At 39.4% G+C, this 27,303-nt stretch overlaps 1 protein-coding gene across 1 annotated transcript in view; it reads left to right on the forward strand.

Moving 5' to 3' along the window:
- The window catches only part of LOC115215205 (ubiquitin-conjugating enzyme E2 G2), a 148,611-nt gene extending 121,962 nt beyond the window's left edge, over positions 1–26,649 (forward strand). The window contains exons 2-5 of the mRNA XM_029784409.2: positions 13,303–13,384; positions 21,567–21,685; positions 23,543–23,683; positions 26,417–26,649. Of these exons, the coding sequence (XP_029640269.1) occupies positions 13,303–13,384; positions 21,567–21,685; positions 23,543–23,683; positions 26,417–26,529 (455 nt within the window). The 3' untranslated portion in view covers positions 26,530–26,649. The remainder of the gene's footprint in view (positions 1–13,302; positions 13,385–21,566; positions 21,686–23,542; positions 23,684–26,416) is intronic.
- Positions 26,650–27,303: the final 654 nt, after the last annotated feature.

Here is a 27,303-nt window from a genome sequence, read left to right on the forward strand (position 1 = left end):
CTTTCATCTAAACTTTTTTTTTTGTCTTACCAGAGAAATGTTGAAGGGGGTAAAAGTGGAATTATAGGATGACGGTGGGAGTGAGACACAGGGAGAGGGGAAAGAGATTTGCAGAAACTGTACAAACGGCAGTCTAGAAAGTGTGGTATCCAATTTCTTCATTTCCTCTTCAACCTCCTACATTTATTTCTCTGTCTCCATATTTTCTCTATCACTCTCTCACTCTCTTCCATAACGCCAACCTTAGCAAGCAACAAACCCCTGCCGCCATCATCATCATCATCACCACCATCGTCGTCACTACTATATCCAACCAGTTCTTTCCTCCCCCTCCCTTATATTTTTCTAACTCCACCCACCCACCCTTCTCTACTCCTCCTCCTTTTGCTCCGAGTCCAAGTCATTCCACCCACCCCCCCTCCGCCTCACTTCTATCACCCATTCGTTGTAGAACTAAAAGAGTTTGGGTTCTGAAATAGATAGCACCAAGCCATTGCTCCAACCATATTTCTATGTTTGACTGCCTCGTCTGATGCAGAGAGAGAGAGCCAGACTGAACTGTGCGCTGTGTTGTGTCAAAACACGTTGGCGATGGCGACGACGATGGTGGTGGTGGCGGCGGCGGCGGTGGTAATGGTGCAGGTGACTTCGTTGGTGATGATGATTGGTGACGGCAGTGCTGGTAGAAATTGCGGCGGTTGTGGTGGCAGCGACGGCGGTTATCAGTAGAGTTGGTTGTAGTGCTGTCTGGTAGAAATGGTACGGGTTGTAGTAGGTGGTGGTGGTGGTGTTACTGGCAGCGGTGTTGATAAAGATTGTGGTGGCGGCGACGGCGACGGCGGCGGCGGCGGTGGTGGTGGTGGTAGAGGTGATACGGGTTGGGGATTGTTGGCGGCGGTGGTAGAAGCGGTACGTGTAGTTGTGATGATGGTGGTGGTGGTGGTGGCGGTGGCGGTGGTGGTAGTTGTGGTACTGTCAATCTGTCGATGATTGACGATGCTGGGCTAAGTGACGATGGTACTTAGTCTGTCTGTCTATTGTGTGGTTGGTGTTGTAGTACGAGCTGTGATTGTGATGATGTGTGGACGGTAGTTGATGGTGGAACAAGATGTTGGTTACGATTTCGTTTTGGTGATGGTGGCGGTGGCGGTGGCAGTGGTGGTGGTGGTGTTGGCGATAGTTGTGGCGGCAGCAGCAGCAGCAGTAGTAGTAGTAGTAGTAGTGGTAGTAGTAGTAGTAGTAGTAGTAAATGGTGGTGGTCGGGTTGTTGGTGGCGATGAAGATGGGGGTTGTGGCTGTGAGGAAACACCAGGCAGACAGACGTGTGTGTATGTGTGTGTGTGTGTGTGTGTGTATGTGTATGTGTGTGTGTGTGTGTGTGTGTGTTGTGTGTGTGTGTATTTGGAGTCTGCCGGTCTGTCTGACTCTACATATAGACGCAGAGTAGACTAACACATTTGGAAAGGCGAGTCATAATGGAATAAAAATTGGATGAATGAGTTGTTTGGTTAAGAGGTAAAGGTTGACTTGAAGGAGGGCATCGTGGACGGAATTATTAGTATTATTATTATTATTGTTGTTGTTGTGTTTTTTCTTCTTCTTCTTCCAGATTCTGTATAGTTGTGGTAAGTGTCAAAGAACAGAGGAGAGAGGTAGCACTAACGCTTATGAAAGTGGAAAGTTAGGAAGTGGGGTTAGTTCGCCATGCATGCTGCTAAAAGTACTGCTGCTGCTGCTACATTTTGTAAGGAGAGGAGGTCCTTTGAAGAGATTTCCATATACTATCTTTCTCTCTCTCTCTCTCTCTCTCTCTCTCTCTCACACACATTTACACTGTCTCCTTACCACTACTGCTACGACTACAACCATTGCCCGTCTGTATATATCTGTCTATTCTTCAGCTACGTCCACCTTTGTTTATATTTACATTCTGTTCTAGTCTCTCCTCCCACTCTCTGTGTACGGGTGTGTGTCTGTGTGTATGGACTTAGATACGTGTGTGTGTGTATACATATATATGTATTTGTATACTTGTATGTGTTTGTGTTTGTATTTACATATACGTGTATATATATAATGTATACACGTGTGTGTGTATGTATATATATATATATATATATATATATATATATATATATATATATTATATATATATATATATATATATATATATATATATATATATAATTGAAATAAACAGCAGGTTGCAATATTTCATCAAAAATGAGAATTTGATTGTCACTAAATGTGACTCGGTTAAGAACACCTACATTGCTAGAAATAAGAGCTAAAATGCTCTAATGCTGTATTTAAATGCTGTACGTAAATGAAAATATATACTAATAGGGACCTTATATATATATATATATATATAGAGAGAGAGAGAGAGAGAGAGAGAGAGAGAGAGAGACAAAGAGACAGACAGACAGACAAGTAGATAGATAGATGCACACTCGCACACACACACACACAGATGCAGGCATGGCTTTGTGATTAAGAAGTTAGCTTTCCAACCATAATTCTGGGTTCAGCCCCACTGCCTGACACCATTGGCGAATGTCTTCTGCTGTGTCCCTGGGCCAACCAAAGCCCTGTGAGTGGGTTTGGGAGGCAGAAGCTGAAAGTGGCCTGTTATGTGTGTGTGTGTGTTTTCTTGACACAGCATTATAATTGTAAATGAAGGTCGCTGTCAAACAATACTTCCAATATTCTGTGAAAACGTGTCTGAACATGGGCAAATGTTAATTTTCCGGGAAATGATTGAAGGTTGGTGACAGGAAGGGCATCCAGCTGTAGCAATCGTGCTTAGATGGAATTCATCCGAACTATGCAACCATGGAAGAATGGACGTTAAAACTATGATGGTGATGACAATGAAGATGTGTGTGTTGATGTATGTGTAGATATCTATGTACATGCATGTGTGTATATGTGCATGTGTATATATATATGCATGTTAGTTTGTGTGTGCCTATATATATATATATATATGCACATACATACACACATATGTACACACACATATATATATATATTCATACATAAATGTCCATGGATAACAGATGTTAAATGATGATGATGGTGAATGATATGTGTATATCTGTTATGTGTAAATACGTATATGTAAAGAGTTATGTATGTGTATATATGTGTGTGTGTGCGTGTAGATGTGTAAATATATGTATTTGTATGTATACATGTATAGTTAAGTGTATATATATGTATATATTTGTGTGTGTGTATGTGTATATAGGCATGTATATATAGAAACATGTAAATATATATATGTATATATATATATATATGCAGGTAGATATATATCTGTATATAATAGGGTCCCTTCCATATTACTTACATTCAGGGGCTTTAATAAAGGGTTGGCTCTTAGAAAATTCCCATTTTCCAATCTAAAAAATTTCCTCAGATTTCGTACCCAGGGGGCAGCAAGTGTGGCTGAGGGGTGGATGGATGGAGTATGGAACCTTTAACTTCCATTCTGCCATTGCCTAAGCATCAGTCTTGGAGTGTTAAGTGCATACACACAAGCATGCATGCGTGCACATGTGCACACGCATGCGTGTATGGCGTATTGTATGATGTTGAGTGGAAGTGAAGAAAAAAGCTGAAAAAATTGCTAAATTCAACCTTGCATTTATTAATAATCACTTCACTGTGTATCTATAGAAACGAAACATCAGTGTTACTGAGAGAGCGTGTGTGTGTGTGTGTGTGTGTGTGTGTGTGTGTATTGTGAGTGAAAGTATGAACATGGCTGGAATACTTAACCTATCTACCAGATATATGGTGGAGGGGGGAAGGTCGATTTATAAGCTGTGCATATACAATATTAGTGCTGTTACACGTCGCTTTATTTGAATATTAGAACATAAATATTATATACACACACACACACACACACACACACATATATATATACACACACATAAATATATATATATATACACACACACACACACATATATATATATACACACACACTCACATATATATATAAACATATATATATATACATACACATATATACACACACATATATATACATACATATATACATATATATACACACACACACACACATATATATATGTGTGTATATATATATATATATATATATATATATATATATATGTGTGTGTATTTGTATATATGTTTGTGCCTGTGTTTGTCCACCCACCACCAACATTGTTTGATAACTGATGCTGGTGTGTCTATTTCCCTATAGCTTAGCGTTTTGGCAAAAAGAGACCGATAGAATAAGTACTAGGCTTACAAAGAATAAGTCATCAGGTTAGTTTGCTTGACTAAAGGTGGTGCTCCAGCATGGCCACAGTCAAATGACTGAAACAAGTAAAAGAATATATATATATATATATACAAAATAAGAAAATGGAGGAATATATTTAAATCAATCTTCAACTCCTAGATAATACCAATTCATATAATTTATTAACTAATTATATTGGAACATCCAGATCAAACATTATAATACAGAATAAGAGGCCTTGGGATATATATATAAGTATCTCATTTATAACCACATATTACCTTAATACACCTGGCTAATATGAGCATAATGAGATACTCTTATCTACATGGCTGAAACGGCTGTAAGATCAATTCTATATTTATATTTATTTATACATATTGTACATATGGTATTATATTACTCATTGATGTGTACTGTTTTATTCTGTATTATTATGTTTGATCTGGATGTTCCTATATAATTAGTTAATAAATTATATGAATTGGTATTATCTAGGAGTTGATGATTGATTTAAATATAATCCTCCATTTTCTTATTTTGTATTATGAATTTGAGGTAAAACATTTTACCTTCGCCCATATAATACAATAAATGAATTAATTGCATTGCAATTCTTAGCATTTATGTATTAGCATTTCTGGGTGCTTTACTGGCAGTATATTGGATATATGTTATCCCATAGAGGGTTACAATCACAACCCCTATCTCACTTTGTAATTTTAAATATATATATATATAGATATATATATAGATAGATAGATAGATAGATAGATAGATGCAGGCATGGCTGTGTGGTTAGGAAGCTTGCTTCTTAGCTACATTGTCTCAGGTTCAGTCCTACTACATGGCACCTTGGGCAAGTGTCATCTGCTATAGCTTTGGGCCAACTGAAGCCTTGTCACTGAATTTGGTAGGCAGAAGTTTCCATTGTGTGTGTACATGTGTATGTCAGTGTTTGTGCCACCGAACAGGAAGGAGAGAAATACAGATATATCTATCTATATATGTGTGTGTGTGTGTTCTTGTTCTTGTTCTGGTCTAATGACCCTCCATGTTTGTTTTTGTTTGCTTTCCTTGTATGTCCCCACTGCCATGTTTTTCTTCCCAACTCTGATCCTCCATAAATCCTAAATTTTATTTTAGACCTTATGGGAGCAACTGTCTTTGAAGACTCATCTTGTCATTGAATGCTCGAAATGAGGAGTAGATGGACAGCAACAACTGATGAAGGGTCCTTTCTCTGTGTTTACTTGTCCTGTTTTCCATTATTTCTTGTTGATTAAACTCGTTTGTTTATGTATTTCATGTTCGAACCATTGGTGACATCCTGTACCCACATATGCATATATATATATATTGGTAAAGACAATATGGCTATGTAGTAAGAAGTTTGCTTACCAACCACATGGTTCCAGGTTCAGTCCCACTGTGTGGCACCTTGGGCAAGTATCATCTTCTATAGCCTCAGGCCAGCTGAGGGCTTGTGAGTGGATTTGGTTGATGGAAACTGAAAGAAGCCCATTGTGTGTGTATGTATCTTTGTTTATGTATTTGTCCCCCACCACCACTAGTCAGTTGGTTTTGGTGTGTAACTTAGCAGTTTGGCAAAAGACTGATAGAATAAGTACCAGGCTTAAAAAATTCTTGAAAGCAGTGCCCTAGCATGGGCACAGCCTAATAAAATAAATAAATGAGGAATCAAATGAGATCTTTGTATATACAAATATATAGTACCCATGTTTATATACAGTGCACATGTATACTGTATACAAACAGCCCTCCAATTTCAAAGTGAAATTGTTTCCAGCTTCTTGTCAATAGGAAAACCTTAAAATGACCCCCACATCACCATTTCTGTTTCATGAAAAAGAAATCATTGCTATTATGTTAAGTTGTTGTATGTCCAAATTTGGCCAAATGCATTTTTTTTTCAATATTTATTTTTGCTTGCAATAACCTTTTCTTTTGGTCAAACTATCGTACCTCCAGCTGCTTCCGATGCCAAGATATCAAAACTTGTCAAAGTGGAGTATAACGGTTTATGCTATGGAATGGTGAAACTATTTTCTCATTTTCTGAAAAAAGCAACATTTTGAACACATGACATAATAGCAACAAAATACATTTGTGCAAATATATATATACATGTTGTCATTGTCATAAATCAGTGTTCACTTTTCCATGCTTGCATGGGTCGGACAAAATTTGCTGAGGCAGATTTTTCTATGGCCAAATTGCCCTTCTTGCTGCTAACCCTCACTTGTTTTCAAGCAAGGTAATATTGCCCCTACCTGGGAGAGTGGAATCTAACAACATTACTTGTATGTTGAGGATGCTGGTTTACACAACTATCAGATGAAGTTGAAACTGCCCAGACATTAGTTTCAATGGTGCTTGTGCCTGTGGAATACTCAGCCATTTCTATTATAACTCATTGGGCAGGAGGTTTGTTTGAGGGCACAATTGGAATCAATAGGTGATTCAAAGGACACTGTGGAGAATGTGTTTCTGTGAGTGTTTTGGCACTTTTAGGAGAGAAACATTTTCTCTCATCTTTTAAAAACGACATTTTCTTTGTGTGTGTGTGTGTGTTTTCTTTTGCTTGTTTCAGTCATTGGACTGCAGCCATACTGGGACACTATCTTGAAGGGTTCTAGTCAGATTGATCATCCCCCAGCAGTTTGTTTTTTGGGGTTCTTTTTTCTTTTTGCTTTCAAGTCTGTAACTTATTCTATTTGTCTCTTTTGTTGAATATACTAAGTTTTGGGGGATGTAAACATACAAACACTGGTCGTCAAGTAGTGTCAGTGGCAAAGGAGGGGGTCACACACAAAGATACCCACACACACACACACACACATACAAATATATGATAGGCTTCCACACAGTTTCTATCTGCCAAAAGCACTCACACAGCATTGGTCAGCCCAGAGCTACAGTAGAAGTCACTTACCCAAAGGGATGCATAGTGGGACTGAACCCAAGCCTACCCATTGCAAAACGATCTTCTTAACCACACAGCCACCATGCCTGGTATATAGTTAATGTAATGTGCATTCACTTCCATAGCACTGTAAACTCTCATAGCATAATGTTTTGCTCGGGTACCTTGGCAGAACATTACGCTACCTTTGCTAAATGCATTCATCGTTTACTTGTTTCACTCATTAGACTACGGCCATGCTGTGGCACCACCTTGAAGAATTTATAGTCGAATGTATTGGCCCCAGGACTTTTTTTCTTTGAGCCTGGTACTTATTCTATCAATCTCTTTTGCTGAACTGCTAAGTTATGGGGATATAAACACACCAATACCGGTTATCAAGCAGTGGAAGGAGGGACAAACATAGACACACATACATACTGTCATCTTCTATCACCTTATATATATATATATATATATATATATATATATATGACGGGCTTCTTTCAGTTTCTGTCTACCAAATCCACTCACTAAGCTTTGGTCGGCCAAAGGCTTTTGTAGAAGACACTTGCCCAAGGTGTCACGCAGTAGGACTGAGCCCAGAAACATGTGGTTGGGAAGCAAACTTCTTACCAACACAGCCACGTCTGCACACATTTGATTGCAAGTCAGCCATAAAACATGCATACATGCTCTCATGAACAAATACACAGCACAAACTGTTGTGCAAACCGAACGCGATACTTCAACGCATGCACCCTCTTGTGACAAGGTTGTGGTCCCACAGTCCAACACACACACACACAGATGCTCATTTGTATAAGTTTCAAATTTTGGCACAAGGCCAGCAATTTCAGAGCCGGGTTTAGTCAATTCCATCAGCCTCAGTGGTCAACTGATATCTATTTTATTGTCCCTTAAAAAAGAAAAGGTAAAGTCAACCCCAGTGACACATGAACTCAGAACATAAGGACCAAAGAAATTCTATCAAGCATTTTGTCTGCTGCGATAAGGGTTCTTCCAGCTCACCACAATTACATTGCACAATCATCAAAATCGAAATCAAATTCAATGACTGGCATCCGTGCTAGTGGAGCACTAAGAGTACCATCCTAGCGTGATTGTTGCCAGAGCAACAAACTGACTTCCGTGCCGGTGGCACGTAAAATGCACCATTCGAGCGTGATCATTACTTGCGTCGCTTTACTGGCACTTGTGCTGGACGCATGTGAAAAAACACCCAAGCAAGGTCGTTGCCAGCGTCGCTGGACTGGCTCCTGTGCAGGTGGCACATAAAAAACACCATTTGAGTGTGGCCATTGCCAGTATCACCTGACTGGCCCTCATGCCAGTGGCACGTAAAAGCACCCACTACATTCTCGGAGTGGTTGGCGTTAAGAAGGGCATCCAGCTGTAGAAACTCTGCCAGATCAGATTGGAGCCTGGTGCAGCCATCTGGTTCACCAGTCCTCAGTCAAATCGTCCAACCCATGCTAGCATGGAAAGCGGACGTTAAACGATGATGATGATGATTAATCATATTGCAAATATTTGTGCTAGGATGCAAAACAATTTCAAAATACTATGCACAACACTCTATGTTGATATACAGGAGATTTACTCCTGTCATGGTTTTATAGTTTTGCCCGTCATTAATCAGCAGTAAATTGAACCGAGTGAAATCATAGTCGTGGCCGATGCCAGTGCCGGCTAAGTGGCACGTAGAAAGCATCATTCAAGTGTGGCTGACGCCTGACTGGCTCCAATGCCAGTAGCACGTAAAAAGCACCCACTACACTCTCAAAGTGGTTATCATTAGGAAGGACATCCAGCTGTAGAAACGTTATCTCTTATGAGTGGCTATCTTATTTTGGCACCAGATCCTTTGTTTATAAATGTAGACATTCATTCACTTTCGTTTCTTTTACATCTGGGGTATCCATACGTCTACTCTACAGCAAGACACCCATCTTTGTTCCTTTATACTTTTAATCTATCAACAGGTACAAAGCCACCCACACCCATCCCACTTCAATACTACCCCCTCTCGCTCCTAGTTGAGGAAGTTTTTGTCTTGCAAGGTACTTGGCAACCCTGTTGATGAAGGTGCCACATAAAATGCACTGGTGCTGGTGCCGCGTAAAAGGCACCCATTTACACTCTGTAAAGTGGTTGGCGTTAGGCAGGGCATCCAACTGACAAAATAGACAATGGAACTTGGTGTGGCTCCTGGCCTTGCCAACTGCTGTCAAACTGTCCAACCCATGCCAGCAAGGAAAACCTAACAATTTGATGATGATGATGATGATATATAGGCAGTTTTGCCCTTCATTAATCAGCAATAAATTGAATTCAGTTTAATACGCATCTCTATGTGTGTTAAATGCATGTATATATATATATATATATATATAATTTATTATATAGAAGGAGCTTCTACAGGACTAGTACTGTTTCATTCAAGAGAAATCTTCAGGAAGATTTCCTGAAGCTTCCTGAAGATTTCTCTTGAATGAAACAGTACTAGTCCTGTAGAAGCTCCTTCTATATAATAAATTAATTTTACTCTGCTATGTATTGAGTACCTTACTTACTGTGGTTAACCCCGGATCAACCCGGGACCTACATATATATATATATATAATATATATATATATATATATATATATATATATAATATATATATATACACATAGAGAGAGAGAGGGAGAGAGAGATACACACATACCGGTTAGTACCTAATGTGGGGAGGTGGTTGTAAGAAATTGGTAATGGGAAGGCAGTAGATGAGTAAATAAAGAAGTCCCCTGAGAAAACCTGTTCCAACTGACAGGCTCGACCGACCGACCGACCGACCGGCCAGCCAGCCAGCCGGCCGGCTTGCCTGCTAGTGCACAGTTTAACTGTTTGGGTCAGTAGGCTTTATAGATTAACAGGGAAATATTGCCAGCATCGGCTTTCTCACAATTACATGGCTCAGTGATGGTGTACTATCTGTATGTGGTCTGTGAGTATGTGAGGGTGGGGGGGAGGGGAGACAGAGTGCGAGAGAGAGAGAGAGAGAGAGAGAGGGGAGGAGGGAGAGACAGAGTGAGCAGTGACATGGGAAAAGGGAGTAGATAATTATTACAGAAAAGGAAAAGGTGGTGGTGATGGTGATGGTGGTGGGAAAGGTGGTGCAGGTTGAAGGAAGAGGCAAAGGGAATAGGGAGTAGAGTGGGAGGGTGGTGTGGGGGACGAGAGGTTATGACTTAGTAAAAGGAGGAGTAATATAGGAAAGAGCGGGCGAGGGGGGGAATGAACTGTGGAGGGGCTGGTATTGTCTTTTGCTTTTGGTTTGTTTCATTTTTTGTCTTTTTAATTTTTTTTAGATGGGGGAGAAGACAATGAACCAATTGAGAGACAAAGAGAGGAGAAGAAAAGAGCGATGGTAGAGGCGGCGGAGGGGGGGGGCTAAGGGAGATAAATAAAATGAATGATTACCATACCTCAGAAATTGGTCCCAATCACTTTTTTTTCCCTAACCCCTAACACCCCTGTTTATGAGTGGGGGTTTTAACAAGAATGTCTGACACCCCACCCCTCACTCTTTCCACTGAGAATTACTAAGTGTATTGTGGGGGTGGGGGTTGTAAATTCGTTGCTCATTATGCCTTGTTGTTTAGGTATGTAAAGGTGAATGTGTCTTGTAATTTAGATTAAAAGCAAAGTGGCTGCTGGCATTTCTTGATGGAGTAAGCCAAGAAATTTCTATCTAATTAATCCCCCCCCCCCGACATCCTTATTGATGAGAACAATCGTTTTTTCTAAATTAGTAGTTCTGGCCAAAAAAGGCAGGGGAGACAACTCTGTAACTTCAATGAATTTATGCACTGGCATGGCTGTGTGGTTAAGAAGCTTGCTTACCAACCATGTGGTCTTCGGTTCAGTCCCACTGCACAACACCTTGAACTCCTACTATAGCCCTGGGTCAACCAACATCTTGTGAGTGGATTCAGTAAACAGAAGCTGAAAAAAGCCCATCGTGTATATATATATATATATATATATATGTGTATATATATATATATATATATATATATGGGAGAAGACATATGTAGTTTATGTCTGTGTGTAGTCTTGTTTAAACTTCACATGATGGTTGTAAATAAGCATCATCATCATCATCATACAAGCAAGGTTGTTGGTTCCAGCCTTCTGTGAAAAGCAGAATATTATATGTCTGACCAAGGGGAAATATTACTATCACTAAAGATGCCCCAGCTGTGATCATCCTGTCTTTATATATATCATCATCAACATCATCATTGTTCAACGTCCACTTTCCATGCTAGCATGGGTTGGACGGTATGCCTAAACAGACAGTGGATGGAACCTGGTGTGACTCCTGGCCTTACCACCTCTTGTCAAACCGTCCAACCCATGCCAGCATGGAAAACGGACGTTAAATGATGATGATGCATAAATAGGTAGGTCAGGAGGGGGGTAGGCAGGTGGGAGGTAGGTCAGGAGGGGGGTAGGCAGGTGGGAGGTAGGTCAGGAGGGGGGTAGGCAGGTGGGCAGACATGGTTGTTTGTTGAGAGGCTTGCTTTGCAACCATATGGTTTCAGGTTCATTCCCACTGCACAACACCTTAAGCAAGCTCCAAGCCAACCAGTGACTTCAGTAGACTGAAACTATGTGGAAATCTGTCGTGTGTGTGTGTGTGTGTGTGTCTTTGGACCTATGTTTGACCCCACCACCACCTCCACTTGACAATGATGTTGGTTTCTTTACACCACCTGTAACTTAGTAGTTCAGCAAAATAAATCAATAGAGTAAGTAACCAGACTTTAAAAAAAGCAGGTTTCAAGTTGATCTATTCAACTAAAATCCTTCAAGGTGGTGCCCCAGCATGGACACAGTTCAGTTGAATATAAAAGATTATTATAGACAGGCCTCACAGAGGCAATGACTGAGACCTTTGGCATTGTGTCGTGCTTGAGAAGAAGACCCATCAAGCCCCATCAAGCTGAACAGTCGTGGCAGATACCAGTGTCACTCAAATTGGCACCGGTGCTGATGGCACATAAATGCACCCTGGTGTCACGCACATGGCACCCATGCCGGTGGAGTGCAAAAGCACCCATTACACTCTCAAAGTGGTTGGCATTAGGAAGGGTATCCCGCCGTAGAAAACCTTGCCAAATCAGACTGGATTCTGGTGCAGCCTTCCAGCATGGCAGCTCTAGTGAAACCATTCAACCCATGCCAACATGGACAACAGACACTAAATGATGATGATGATGATGTGGCCAGCTAAGAAGCTTCTAATGTGGTCACCAATCCTGCTAGAAATAGCTACTAAGTCTGCATGGAAAGGACACATTAGATAACGCAGTCCTTTGCACCCATAAAGATACTGAATGCCAGGCAGAATAGTTAATTGACTGTGAAGATGATTTCACATTCAGCGAAACCAGTTCAATTTGGTTTTTTTTTTTTTTTGTTTCCCCCCCCCTTTTTTTTTTGTTTTTAGACTGAGTCTCTCTCATAATTTATTAATCAGTTTAATTTGAATCAATGATTCAATGAGGTTTCGTGTCCACTGTTTTAAGTATTGGTGTGGTTATGGTGATGATGCTCCTAGCTAATTCACCTCTCATCTCCCATCCTCTCTCTCTCTCTCTCTCCTCTCTCTCTCTCTCTCTCTCTCTCTCTCTCTCTCTCTACCTCTCTGGATTAAGTAACATCAGAAAAAAAAAATTCTAGTACCAACAACCTTGGCTGTTATTATTATTATTATTATCATTATTATTATTATTATTATTATTATTATTATTATTATTATTATTATTATTGATATATTTTAATGAGACATATGACGTACTGATTGTATTTAATACATATCCTGTTTGTTGTCCATAATACATAGAGCAGACAAAGAAGGCCAGGCCATGGACAACAAACCCCTTCCTCCACATTGTTTATTGTATTAAAATGTAAACAAAAATACCAACAATAGATTTAAAATCTTCATTTATTTTGACCCCTTTTTTGTTGTTTCTTTGACTGAATTGATGTTTTTTTCCTCTTTTCTCTTTTCTAGAGCTGACCCTGAATCCTCCCGAAGGTATTATTGCAGGTCCTGTTAGTGAAGAGAATTTTTTCGAATGGGAGGCATTGATCATGTAAGGCATCTTTTTTCTCTTATTTACTTGGTGCATGAGAGAGAGAGAGAGAGAGAGAGAGAGAGTGTGTGTGTGTAAGGGTGCGTGAGAGAAGGAGAGTAAGGGTGAGAGAGAGGGAAAGAGAGGATGAGAGAGAGTAATAGAGGGTAAGAGAGAGGGTAAGGGTGAGAGAGAGAAAGAGAAGGATGAGAGAGAGAGAAAAAGAAGGGTGGGAGAGAGAAAGAGAAGGATGATAAAGAGAGAGTAAGTGAGAGGGAGAGACACAGTAAGGGCAAAAGAGAGTGAAAGGTGAGAGAGAGAGTAAGAGTAAGGGAGAGAGAGAGAGGAAAGGGCGAGGGAGAGTAAGGGTGAGAGAGAGACTGACTTTCAGTTTGTATGTTTCTTTTATCCATTATCTTTTCCTTATTTTAGTCATTAGACTGTGGCCATGCTGGGGCACTTCCTTGAAGGGTTTAGCCAAACAAATCAAGCCCAGTACTTGTTTTTTTTAGTCTGGTATTCATGTTAGTCTCATTTGCCAAACTGCTAAGTTACGTAAACAAACCAACACCAGTTGTAAAGCTGTAGGGAGGGGGCAAACACAAAGACACATACACACACACACATGGGATAACTGTGGAAGGGATAGACCCAGGAAAATGTGGGACAAAGTGGTAAGAAAGGTCCTTTGGATGCTGAGGACTGAGAGATGTGGCAATTTGCTAAGTTACGCGATGGTGGTGGAAACAAGCACAGACACACACACAGCTAAATACATTTGAAATCTGATGATTACTCTATGTATGAAAGCGCCGATTTGACTTTATGAGCATTACAAAATTTTTCTTTAATGTTAAAATGCTATATTAAAAAACGTGCAAACCAGACCTATGTTTTAACTTTATTCAACTGATATATTAATCTATACACATTCACACAAATTTGAACCAAAATGTATATACAAATATTTATAGGGAGAATTCACAAAAAAAAAAAGACGAAGACAGGTGGTGTGGACAACAAACAGATGTATTAGTATAATGCTCGGGAAGTGAAAAAGTCTTTAAGGTTTCAAGCCTACGCTCTTCCACAGAAAGGAACACAGAAAGAAACAAGGAGAGAAAATAAAGAATGTGTAGTGGCTAGCAATCTATCATGGCGATATATATATATATATATATAGTAAATCCCCAAAAAACGAAGAACAAACAAAAAAAACAACAACAAGAGGACATGGTACATGTAAAGTATTAGCAGATGCTCAGGGAAGGAAAGAAAGGCGGTTTTACATTTCAAGCAAAGCTCTTCTTCAGAAACAGGAGACAGAGGAAAGTCCAATAGAAAAGAAAGACAGACAAAAAAATCGCATATATCATATATATATATATATATATATATATGGCCTGCTCGCTTAGCCAGCGGGGTGGCGTCATTCAAAGGCTAAAACAATGCGAACGCATTGTGACCAGCGATGTGTAACAACATCTGATGGTCTGGTCGGTCACGTGATATATATATATATATATATATATATATATATATATATATGAGACAGGCTTCTTTCAGTTTCTGTCTACCAAATCCACTCAGAAGGCTTTGGTTGGCCCAAGGCTATAGTAGAAGACACTTGCCCAAGGTGCTACACCGTGGGACTGAACCCAGAACCCTGTGGTTGGGAAGCAAGCTTCTTACCACACAGCCATTATTTCAGATTTCCATGCCAAATGTATTGCTTATTCCTTCATTTTGTTCTGAATTAATTATGCATTATTTTGTAGCTTTGAAATTTCAATGATATCACTGTTTATGTTTTGGATGACATTATCGTGTACATGTAAGAGGTCAGATCTGCCCAGTTTAAGCATAAAATGCACCATTTCAGGCCAGATGCTAAAGGGTTAAAATAAAAAATTGAAATGTATCAACACATGTAATTCATTTGAAACATAATTACAAAAAAGGTTAAACTCTTTCCAAGCTACAACAAATGTCAACAGCTGTTTAATATACCCTATCCTATCCAACCATGTCTCTCTCTTCCACTATCAATATTTATCAAATCAATATTAGTGCAGAGCAGTTTATGGTCTCTCAATCATAGGCCGCAAACTGCACTGGCTTAACTTCAAGTGTTGTCTTCTCCCTTTTCTCTCTGAATAATTTATCTCCCAACGCCACCACATATACCCTCACAATAGTCGCTTTCTCTTTCTTTTTGTTTTTCTTTCTTTTGTTCAGCTAGGTCTTTTGATGCTCCCTGCATTAAAAATGTTCACACTAACTTCAACGATCCTATCTATATGTTCCTGTGATCCTCACCTAAACATTGACCTCAGCAAGATTTGAACTCAGAATGTAAATGGGTGGAACAAATACCATGAGACATTTTGTCTGACTTTGTAATAAATTTGCCAGCTACCCCCTCCTCCTCCTTATTTTTTCTGCAACCAAATATCACAGTGAAAACTTATTCTAATTTTCTTTTTTACTTTTTACTTTCATTATTCTGTTTCTCCAGAGCAAAATCTTTTTTTCTTTTTTTTTAATAGATATTTCATTTTCACATGATTACATGATCGACCACACTGTTTGAATGTTGTTATACATCACTGGTCACGATGCACTTTACATCATTTTAGCTTTGAAGCAAACTAACATTCCCTCTGATTGGAGGGCCAGTCTGTCACAGGATAAACCCATTTACAGCTGAGTAGACTGAGGCAATGTGAAATAAAGTGTTTAGCTCAAGAACACAATACACATCCAATCTGGGGATCAAACCCATAATCCTGTGCTTACGAGTGCAACAGCCTAACCACTAGGTCACTCACCTTCACACATTCCATTTTACCTGATGTTCATTTTCAGTTTCTCTCAGATTTTAACTCTTTCTGTAATCTTCCATCCTTTCTGGGTTTTTCTTAGTTGTGTATCACCCACATCTTTAGATCGTCCCTGATGTCTGCTTTAACATGGCTTTCAAGAACAACCTCACATAAGCATCAATAAAACACCCAACCTCTGCAGATGTGTATGTCTGCCAGATCACCGTTGATAGACGAGCACTGCTTCATGATGTTGATATGCTTTAAGCTAGAGAAATATGCTTATGCTTTCATATATATATATATATATATAATATAAATAATATATAAATATATGTATATATATACATGCATAAATGGGTATAGGACATCAAAAAAAATGTGAACAAAATGAGAAACAAGAACATAAAAACAAAAACATAGAAAACAAACTCTTTTTCGAACAACAGAAGAAACAAATAGAGAAACGAGACAAGCAACATAAAGAATATTGTCTTCTATTTTATCTAATCAGCGTTTCGAAGGTAGAGACAAGATGCGACTTCGTTAAAGCAGTCCTTCCTGCAAAGAAAATTAAATAAAATTTGGGATTTTTTTTGCGGAGGGTTAAAGTGGTAACAAAAAACAGGACAGTGAGAACAAATCAGTAAAAAACAAACGGTGAGGGCTGTTAAGCCGAAACAATGTGAAGTGGTGAATGCTGGAAAAACTAGCTTTTAGAAGAGACAGGCAAAAGCACATCTTGTCATTAGGAAGGAAGTGGAAGAAAGAATGATAGATAGCCATTGGTCACGTGTGAGCAACAAGTCGAGGAGGAAGAGTGAGAGAGGGGGGACGGTGAAGGGGAGAGGAGAAGAATAGGGAAAATATATATATATATATAGATAGTGTGGTACTTATTTTGCTGAACTACTAAGTTACAAGTTATTAAGCAGTTGTCACTGTTTGACAAGTGGTATAGGGTGGTGGGGAAGACACAAGACAGACAAACATACACACACACATACATACATTGACGGGTTTCCACTCAGTTTCCATCTACCAAATTCACTCATAGGACATTGGTTAGCCCAGGGCTGTAGTAGCAGCCCTTTGCCCTAGGTTTCCAGCACTGTGGTACTGAACCCAAAACCACATGTTTGGAAAGCTAGTTTGTGAACCACACTACACATCTCTGGTTAACATTTTTTAACTATTTTGCAAATGGCAGTTTGCGCTGCAGTTATTCACTGGCAGGTAGGGTTTGAAAAGCCTTATGCTTCCCAATCATGTGGTTACAGGTTCAGTCCCATTGTATGCACCTTGGACAAATGTCCTCTACTATAGCCTCAGACCAACCAAAGCCCTGTGAGTGAATTTCGTAGGAGACTGAAAGAAGCCCACATATGTTTGTGCCGATGGCACCTAAAAAGCACCCACAACACTCTCAGAGTGGTTGGCGTTAGGAAGGGCATCCAGCTGTAGAAACTCTGCCAGATCAAGATTGGAGCCTGGTGTTGCCATCTGGTTCGCCAGCCCTCAGTCAAAATCGTCCAACCCATGCTAGCATGGAAAGCAGACGTTAAACGATGATGATGATGTATATATGTATATATCTATGAATGTGTGTCTTTGTGTCTGCGTTTGTCCCCCACCTCAGCTTGACAACCAGTGTGGGTGTGTTTACATTCCTGTAACTTAGCAGTTTGACAAAAGAGATTGATAGAATAAATACCAGACTTTAAAAAGAAGTACTGAGGTCAATTCATTCGACTAAGGTATTTTCATGGTGGTGCCCCAGCTTGGCCACAGTCTAATACCTGAAACAAGTAAATGATAAAAGGTAACTCCCTTATAATTTCCTGTCTGGCAATGAGATTACTAAAGGTAAAAAACCTATTTCTGTCTTCTTAACATCAACTCTTCCTTTCGCCTCGACACCCAACTCACCTTTATTCACTTGGCCACATTTCATCCTTTGAGGATGTGACTCCATTTTCATTCATTTCCTCATGTATCTTTACTACCACGATTTATAAATCATTTTACCCAAAATAATAATTTTCTTTCTCAATTTAATTATTTGCTGCAATAAAGATAAAAATCCACATTTTGCCTTAAACTATTTATTTCAAAATGTTCATGAACCGACCACCACCACCACCACCGTAAACCATCGCCAACAGATAATGAAAGAAACTCATCATTTTTAATGACTTCCTTGATTTAGCATTCGGATAATCAGCTTCCTATTACTCCGAAGATCAAAAGGTTTAAATGAGCTGTAAAAAAAAACAAAAAAAAAAGAAAAGAAAAGAAAAAACGTGAAACAAATCATGCATGCTTCAAGTATATTTATGTGTATATAAATGTCTATATATGTGTGTGTATATAAATGTATATATATGTGTGTGTATATAAATGTCTATATGTGTGTGTGTGTGTATAAATGTCTATGTATGTGCACACACACATTTTTTTTATTAATTACTGACAGCAGTTACAGAGTGACTCAAGGGCCAAAAGTTTCATGCATTGGTAACATATAAAACTCTTGGCCCTTAAACGAGTTCTATTTTCCTCTTTGCATCAACAAACGCATCATCAGCATCATCATCGTCGTCGTCATTTATTGTCAGTTTTCCATGCTGGTATATATTCTTTTACTTGTTTTAGTCATTTGACTGCAGCCATGCTGGAGCACCACCTTTAGTCGTGCAAATCGACTCCAGGACTTCTCTTTTGTAAGCCTAGTACTTATTCTATCGGTCTCTTTTGCTAAACTGCTAAGTTACTGGGATATAAACACACCAGCATCAGTTGTCAAGTGATGTTGGGAAGACAAACACAGACACACAAACATATACACATGCATGTATACATATATATATATATATATATATACATACACGGTGGGCTTCTTTCAGTTTCCATCTCTCAAATCCACTCACAAGACTTGGGTGGACTGAGACTATAGTAGAAGACACTTGCCCAAGGTACCACGCAGTGGGACTGAACCCAGAACCATGTTTTTGGTAAGCAAGCTACTTACCACTCCTGCACCTATATATATATATTATATACATATATGATTAGACAAAATGATGGAAGCACTTTCTTAGAAGTTTTTCTTTTATTTGATACAGAGTTAGTCGACCTTTGACATTAATCACAGCTTTAATAAGTTGAGGAATTGATGAGTACAGGCTCTGAATGGTTGTTAGGGAAATGTTGAGCCATTCTCCAAGTAAAACCTGCCTTAGTTCTTTCAGTAAAGATGGCAAAGGGGAGTGGTTTTTCACTTGCTGCTCTAAAATGCACTGTAAATGTTTGATAATATTGAGATCTAGTGGTTGTATGCACCATTCTAAGTGGTCTGCTTCACTTTTGTAGTCCTCTTACCAATGTTGAATAGCATTAGCCATGTGAGTTGGTGAATTATTCCTGGAAGATTGTGCTTCTGTTAGAGAACAATGTTTGCACCACAAGATGGACGTGATTAGCCAAAATTCTCGGATGATCTTTAGCATTCACTCTACCATCTGAAACAACAAAAGTAGCCAGAGAATTCCATGATGTGTCGGCTGAAATCACCACTGAAACACCTCTATGCTTCACAGTTGGGGACCAAACAATCTGGGTTGCCGTTTTCTTTGAGTTTTCTCCAAACATAAACCTGTCCCAAGTGGGAAACAGAGAGGATAATGGTTCATCAGAGAAGACATTGTTCCACTGAGCCATTGACTACTTCTGATAGTCTAGATACCTGTTTCTTTATTACCCACAATGGGCTAAACACAGAGAGGACAGACAAACAGATCAAGTCGATTATATCGACCCCAGTGTATAACTGGTGCTTATTTGATTGACCCCAAAAGGATGAAAGGCAAAGTTGACCTCGGCGGAATTTGAACTCAGAACGTAGCAGCAGACGAAATACCGCTAAGCATTTCGCCTGGCATGCTAACGTTTCTGCCAGCTCGCTACCTTATAGTCTAGATACCATTTTCTTGATTACCAATGTCAATAGGGGACAGGAGAGATTTAGTAACTGCAACGCAAATGGTATCCATTGTTTTGAAGGTCACAACAAACAGTTTCCATTGTGGTTTAGCTCTGCTGTCACTTTCGCTCCAGCCATCTGCAAACGAACAATTTGTCTTCTTTGGAAATCAGATAAGTCATGCATTTTGACTTGTTTATATACAAATAGTTGTTAAAGAAAGATATAACAAAGGGCTGTATCATGAAGTACAAGGGAACCACAACACATATGAAAACCACTATACAGATAAGAACTGCTTTGAATTTGTCATATTGACACCCTCGGAGTGGTTGGTGTTAGGAAGAGCATCCAGCTGTAGAAACTTTGCCAGATCAAGATTGGAGCCTGATGCAGCCTTCTGGCTTGCCAGCCCTCCGTCAATCCATCCAACCCATGCCAGCATGGAAAGCGGACATTAAACGACAACAATGATGATGGTGATGATGACCATAGGGAAGAATTGTTAAATAAAAAGTGGTGCCTTTAGTCGAGCAAATCGACCCTATGACTTATTCTTTGTAAACCGAGTACTTATTCTATCAGTCACTTTTGCTGAACCGCTAAGTTACAGGGACATAAACACACCACCATTGGTTATCAGGCGATGTTGGGGGAACAAACATATACACACATACATACATATATATATATATATATATACAATGGGCTTCTTTCCGTCTACCAAATCCACTCACAAGGCTTTGGTTGGCCCGAAGCTATAGTAGAAGACACTTATCCAAGGTCAAGGTGCCATGTAGTGGGACTGAACCCGGAACCATGTGGTTTCTAAGCAAGCTACTTACCACACAGCCACTCCTATGCCTATGTGGCACCGTGGGCAAATGTCTTCTACCATAGCCTCGGGCCGACCAAAGATTTGGTAGACAGAAACTGAAAGAAGCCCATTGTATGTATATATATATATATATATATATGTGTGTGTGTGTGTGTGTATACGCATGTGTGTGTCTGTGTTTGTCCCCTCAACATTGCTTGACAACCAATGCTGGTGTGCTTACGTCCCCATAATGTAGTGGTTCAGCAAAAGAGGCTGATAGAATAAGTACTGGGCTTGCAAAGAATAAGTCCTGGGGTCGATTTGCTCGACTAAAGGCAGTGCTCCAGCATGCCCACAGTCAAATGACCGAAACAAATAAAAGAGTAAAAGAGTACATATATATATATATATATAGAGAGAGAGAGAGAGAGAGAGAGAGAGAAGTACAATAAAATAGTTGAAATTATACTGTTAATCTTAAACTCAGATTATTGTGTATGAAGTTACTTTCCTCAGTAATGTCATTATTAAAGTGTCCTCTTGTTTTTCTTCTTTGTTTTCCATTTTTCCATCAAGGGGTCCTGAAGGTACTTGTTTTGAAGGTGGCGTCTTTTTAACTCGACTCATGTTTCCTCCAGATTATCCCTTAAGTCCTCCAAAAATGAAATTTAACAGTGAAATTTTTCACCCTAACAGTAAGTCGTCGGTTTTAATTATCAATGTTGTTATTATTTATATTAAAAGAAATCTGAAATATATGCATGCCTCTGCAAATATTTTCTGTAAGTGTTAACAAATGTTAAAACTAATTAACTTTTTGACTTCTCTTCACCAAGTCCTAGTTAGTTTTGGGTATCAGAGGTTGTAATTAATTAACTGATTCACATGTTACTAATACTTATTTTATTAACCCTTTTGATACCAATCCGGCCAAATCTACCTCTGGCTCTATAGTACAAATGTCTTACTTTCATAAGTATTGAATTAAAATCTTCCATCAAACCTTAGTCACAATTTAATGATATCTAAGTTCTTTTACTCAATTCTTTGTTATATTTAAAATTAATTGAATGAAACATCTCAAAACAAATACAGTAACGAAAGGGTTAACCTTCATGAAAAGTAAAATCAAAATGAATCTCAGCAAGGTTTCAACAAATAACTATTTGAATATTTTCCTATAGGCACAGGCGTGGCTGTGTGGGTAAGAAGCTTGCTTCTCAACCATGTAATCTCAGGTTCAATCCCATTCTGTGCCACCTTGGGCAAGTGTCTTCTGTTATCACCCCAAGCCAGGTGGAGCTGAATCAGACTGCTGTTAAAAGTATATGCAGCACCTGTCAAGTGTATTGAGTGCTACCTTCTTTCGATTGTTCACTCACACATATGTGTGAGTGTGTGTGTATATATATATATATGGTAGTGGTGGTTGTCTACTTCTAATGCAGAGTTTGACCACCTTAGAACCATCATGGCATCTGATGTGGATTTTTAAACCAAACAATGTTTTGAAAAGACAGCCACATAGATTGCATATCTGGTTTGAACCACCAAGAGCTACAGCTAAGTTCTGATTTTTGTGGATCTTAAAATATGTTTTGAGGCCTCTTTTAGATTTGCAAACCTTCTGGCATACACTGCATTGAAAGGTGTGCACAGACATACAGACAGAATAGTTGGTGGAGGTTCGTTTTTCATGGGTTTGCAAATGAGATTCGAGCTGAGCAAAAGAAAAGCATGGTCTGTCACAAACTGTGCACACAAAAATATATATATGATGATGATGAAGGCTGTCTACTCGTGACCAAGAAAGACCATCACTGACCATTGCCCATACGAAATGCCAGCAATGTCCATGCATGAGGTTATTGCAGCAGCAGTCAGCTTCACCTGGATACACACCTGCAATGTCCATATTTGCTGCAGCACCAACCTGCTCAACTGAACCTCAGATTGTCACCTTGCCAGTGATTGCACAATCTGAACTTTTAAGTCCAATAAGGCTTGCACACCACCTCACCGACCCTGTCCATCCTACTGACATGATTCAGAGACAAGCCAGGACCAGACATCCACTACTAATATGTGTCGTGGGCTCAGGAGTGTGGGAGCACCATGATTTCAGGTGCAAGTAAAAGGTCCCCAAAATGTTCAATGCCACTCCCTGCATATTTGGTTTTATATCAGAGTGACCTTCTCCTAGAGACATGCTTTAGCAAATGCTAAGAATGCCTTGCTCCCAGTAGTCTTCCAGCATGTCAGACACCAACCCAGAATTTCCAAGGGCCTGTGCTATTGCTAGACAGCCATTATAGAGAGAGAAAAGAATTATGTAAAACTTAGTGCTAGGTTTTAACATCAGCCAAAATGATGCTTTCTTGTTAACTCTAATGTTTTTGGAACATTATTTTATTTTCTGGTCCTCTCTCTCTCTCTCTCTCTCTCTCTCTCTCTCTCTCTCTCTCATCATTATTAAAACCATGTTGGCATGGTTTTTCTTTTTCTTTTGTGTGTTCTCTCTAAATGCTTGTGATTCTCTTCTGCTTTTGCAGTTTATGTTGACGGCCGTGTATGTATCTCAATTCTTCATGCACCTGGAGACGACCCCATGGGATATGAGACCAGTGCTGAAAGGTGGAGTCCAGTACAAAGTGTTGAGAAAATCCTTCTCTCTGTTGTCAGTATGTTAGCAGGTGAGAAATTACTTTCCAGAGTACTGTAGTTATCTGAGTGGTAAGAAGTTGGCTTCCCAACCACATGGTTCCAAGTTCAGTCCCACTGTGTGGAACCTTGGACCAACTCTGTCAAATAAAGATAAAACCAAAGCTTTGTGAGTGGATTTGGTAAAAGGAAACTGAAAGAAGCCTAGCTTGTGTGTGTGTCTGTGTTGGTATCGCACCACTGCTTGACAACCAAAGTTGGTTTATTTACATCCCCTGTAACTTAGTCAAATTCATTCGTCTAAAAATTCGTCAAGGTGGTGCCCCAGTATGTCTGTAGTCTAATAACTGAAACAGGTAAAAGGTAAATAGGAAATGTATGCGTATCAAGAGAATTACCCCCCGCCCCAGTACGACAATTCCCTCCGACAACTACTACCCCCTAGGACAGTTACCCCCCTCTCCAATATATAAAGACATTTTAAATCATCATCTGTTGTCCACAGGGGTAATTGTCTTTGGTGGAGCTATTGTCGATGGAGCTAATGTCCTAGACTCAATGTATGTGTGTGGTTAAGCTGTTTCTTCCACAAACAAACACCATATTTACATATTTACTCAGGTTGAAGCTGCACCCAAAATTTATGTTAAGCTTAGGTTCAAAATTTGTTTCCTTTCATATTCAAACTTATTATCAGCTTTCCTCTCTTGGTAATAAATCTCACCCCCAGTCTTTACAGTTGACATCAAACATGAAATAATACAACTCATTACACTTCTGTACACAATCCTACCAAGCAGCGCTTTGGGCAACGGCCTCTACAGTGGCCTCAACTTAAACAATACTGTGAGACGAATTCGCTGGAAAAGAACAGTGGAAGCCCACCGCATGTATGTGTTCATTAAGGCGTCGAGCTGGCAGACACGTTAGCACACCGGGCGAAATGTGTAGCCGTATTTCGTCTGCCATTACATTCTGAGTTCAAATTCCACCAAGGTCGACTTTGCCTTTCATCCTTTCGGGGTCGATTAAATAAGTACCAGTTACGCACTGGGGTTGATTAAATAAGTACCAGTTACACACTGGGGTCAATATAATCGACTTAATCCGTTTGTCTGTCCTTGTTTGTCCTCTCTGTGTTTAGCCCCTTGTGGGTAGTAAAGAAATAGGTATTTCGTCTGTCTTTACATTTCTGAGTTCAAATTCTGCCGAGGTCAACTTTACCTTTCATCCATCTGTCTGCAGCAGGAACGGTCTCTTGCCATGTCCTCCCAGGTTTTGGTATTCGTACTCATAGCCTCCATGTCACATTTGCACACATCCTTGAAACGGAGATGTGGTTGTCTGCAAACACATCTGCCAGAGGCTAGCTCCCCATATAGTGTATCTTTGTGTATGTATGTATAACTAAGAGCCTCTCCCTCAGAGTGAAAGGCAGAGTATATGATGCCTGTGTACATATAGCTCTGCTGCATGGCAGTGAAACTGGCGTCGACTACAGAGGACTTCCAAAAGCTTGAAAGGAGGCTAGCATGCCCCGCTGGATGGGTAATGTCAGTGTACATCCATTGATTCAAGAGAAAAACATCAGATGTTGTATGCAAGAGAGAAGACTGCACTGGTTTGGCTAGGTGATGCATGCAGATGTGGACAGCTGCATAAAGAAGTGCCAAGCTCTAATTGTGGAGGGTACCTGTGGAAGGGGTAGGCCCAGGAAGATGTGGGATGAAGTGGTGGGAAAGGGTCTTGGGAGGTGTGGCAATTTGCTGTACTTGAGACATACTTGAGCTGAGTAAAACCACTCTCTTCCACAAGTACAAGCGTGTCCTTTCAGATGCCAGTGCCACTTAAAAAGCACCCATGTTGGTGGCACATAAAATGCACCCAGCACACTCTGTTAAGTGGTTGGCATTAGGAAGGGCATCCAGCTGTAGAATCCATGCCACAACAGACAGCTGGGAGTCTGAACAGCTCCATCCTGGTAGCCAGCTCCATGACAAACCATCCAACTCATGCCAGCAAGTGAAACAGATGTTTAATGGCGATGATGATATGTATACACATATGTAAATATGTGTGTGTGTGTTTGTGTATATGTGTGTATACATATATATATGTGTATGTGTATATAAATATATATATGTGTATATATATGTATATATATATTATATATATATATATATATATATATATATATGTATATATATATATTCACACACACATATGTATATATGTATGTGTGTATATTGGAGACTGGTGCAGCATGCCAACCGAGACAAACTGTCCAACCCATGCCTGCATGGACAATGGCTGTTAAATGATGATGGTATATATATGTGTGTGTATGTATATGTGTTCATGTATATATGTATGTATATTTTTATGTATATATTTATGTGTATGTGTGTGTGTATATATATGTATAAGTGTGCATATATTTATGTGTATATATGTATGTACGTATGTATATATGTGTGTGTGTATGCATAAATACATGTATGTGTATGCATATAATGTATATACGTATATACACACAAACACAATAAGTGTCAAAAATTGATTAAGGCTGTTCATCATTTTTTTTTCAGTCTTTGGAGAAATACTTAAATTTGCTGTTTGTATGTCTGCCGTGCTGGTTGTGCATGTGTGTGTGTGTGTGTGCGCACGTGCGCTTAAAGTAAATTGATAAATTGATGATAATATTGTTGCTGTCAGTTCTATAATTCAATTTTTTTTTCTGTATATTTATTTGTTTCTTATTACAGAACCAAATGACGAGAGTGCAGCCAACGTAGATGCTGCCAAAACATGGCGAGAAGACCGTCAGAGATTCAACAGCATAGCGCGTAAAACTGTTGCAAAATCCTTGGGTTTTTGAAGAAATATTAACGACATTTCTTTTTCTACTTCCTGCCTTTGTTTGAAAATATCTTTCTTCTTCTGTCTTGTTGAAAAATCAACTTGATATTTAATGCATTTTTGGTAAATAAAACTAAATTTCTAGAGAAATTTAATATAAAACCTATTTTACTGTTTATTTCTTTCATTTTTTTATATATTCCTGTTTCTTTTGTTTGTGTTCTTTTTATGTTGTTAAATGCTGTGAAATAATGTCAAGAACCAAACCATTAATGTACAATAAAATTCTTTTGACACTTGATATATAAAACTATTATAAAATAAAATGCAAATTGATAAAACAATATGAGGAGAGGAGGGGACCCTCTTCGGTCATGAATGACCATGGGATTGCACCTAGAAAGTTACCCTCCCAGGCACAAGTCTGAGCAAGGTTGTTTGTGGAAGACCAGCAGTCGCCCATGCATACCAGCCTCCTCTCTCCACGCCACTGATGTTATCCAAGGGAAAGGTAAAGGGGCCGATACAAGGGGACATCGCAACTCATTTCTACAGCTGAGTGAACTGGAGCAACAGGAAATAAAGTGTCTTGCTCAAGAACACAACACGCAGCCCGGTCCGGGAATCGAACTCACAACTTCACAAATGTAAGCTCGATGCTGTAATCACTGAACCATGCGCATTCACAGTATATGTGCATGTTAAATGCACATATAACTTACCACGGACCCCAAAAATCTCATCTGGACTCCCCAGGGTCATACAGACCCCAGTTGAGAACAGCTGTTTATCT

Source organism: Octopus sinensis, linkage group LG8, assembly GCF_006345805.1.
Source record: "Octopus sinensis linkage group LG8, ASM634580v1, whole genome shotgun sequence".
In the NCBI taxonomy this organism is placed as follows: Eukaryota; Metazoa; Mollusca; class Cephalopoda; order Octopoda; family Octopodidae; genus Octopus; species Octopus sinensis.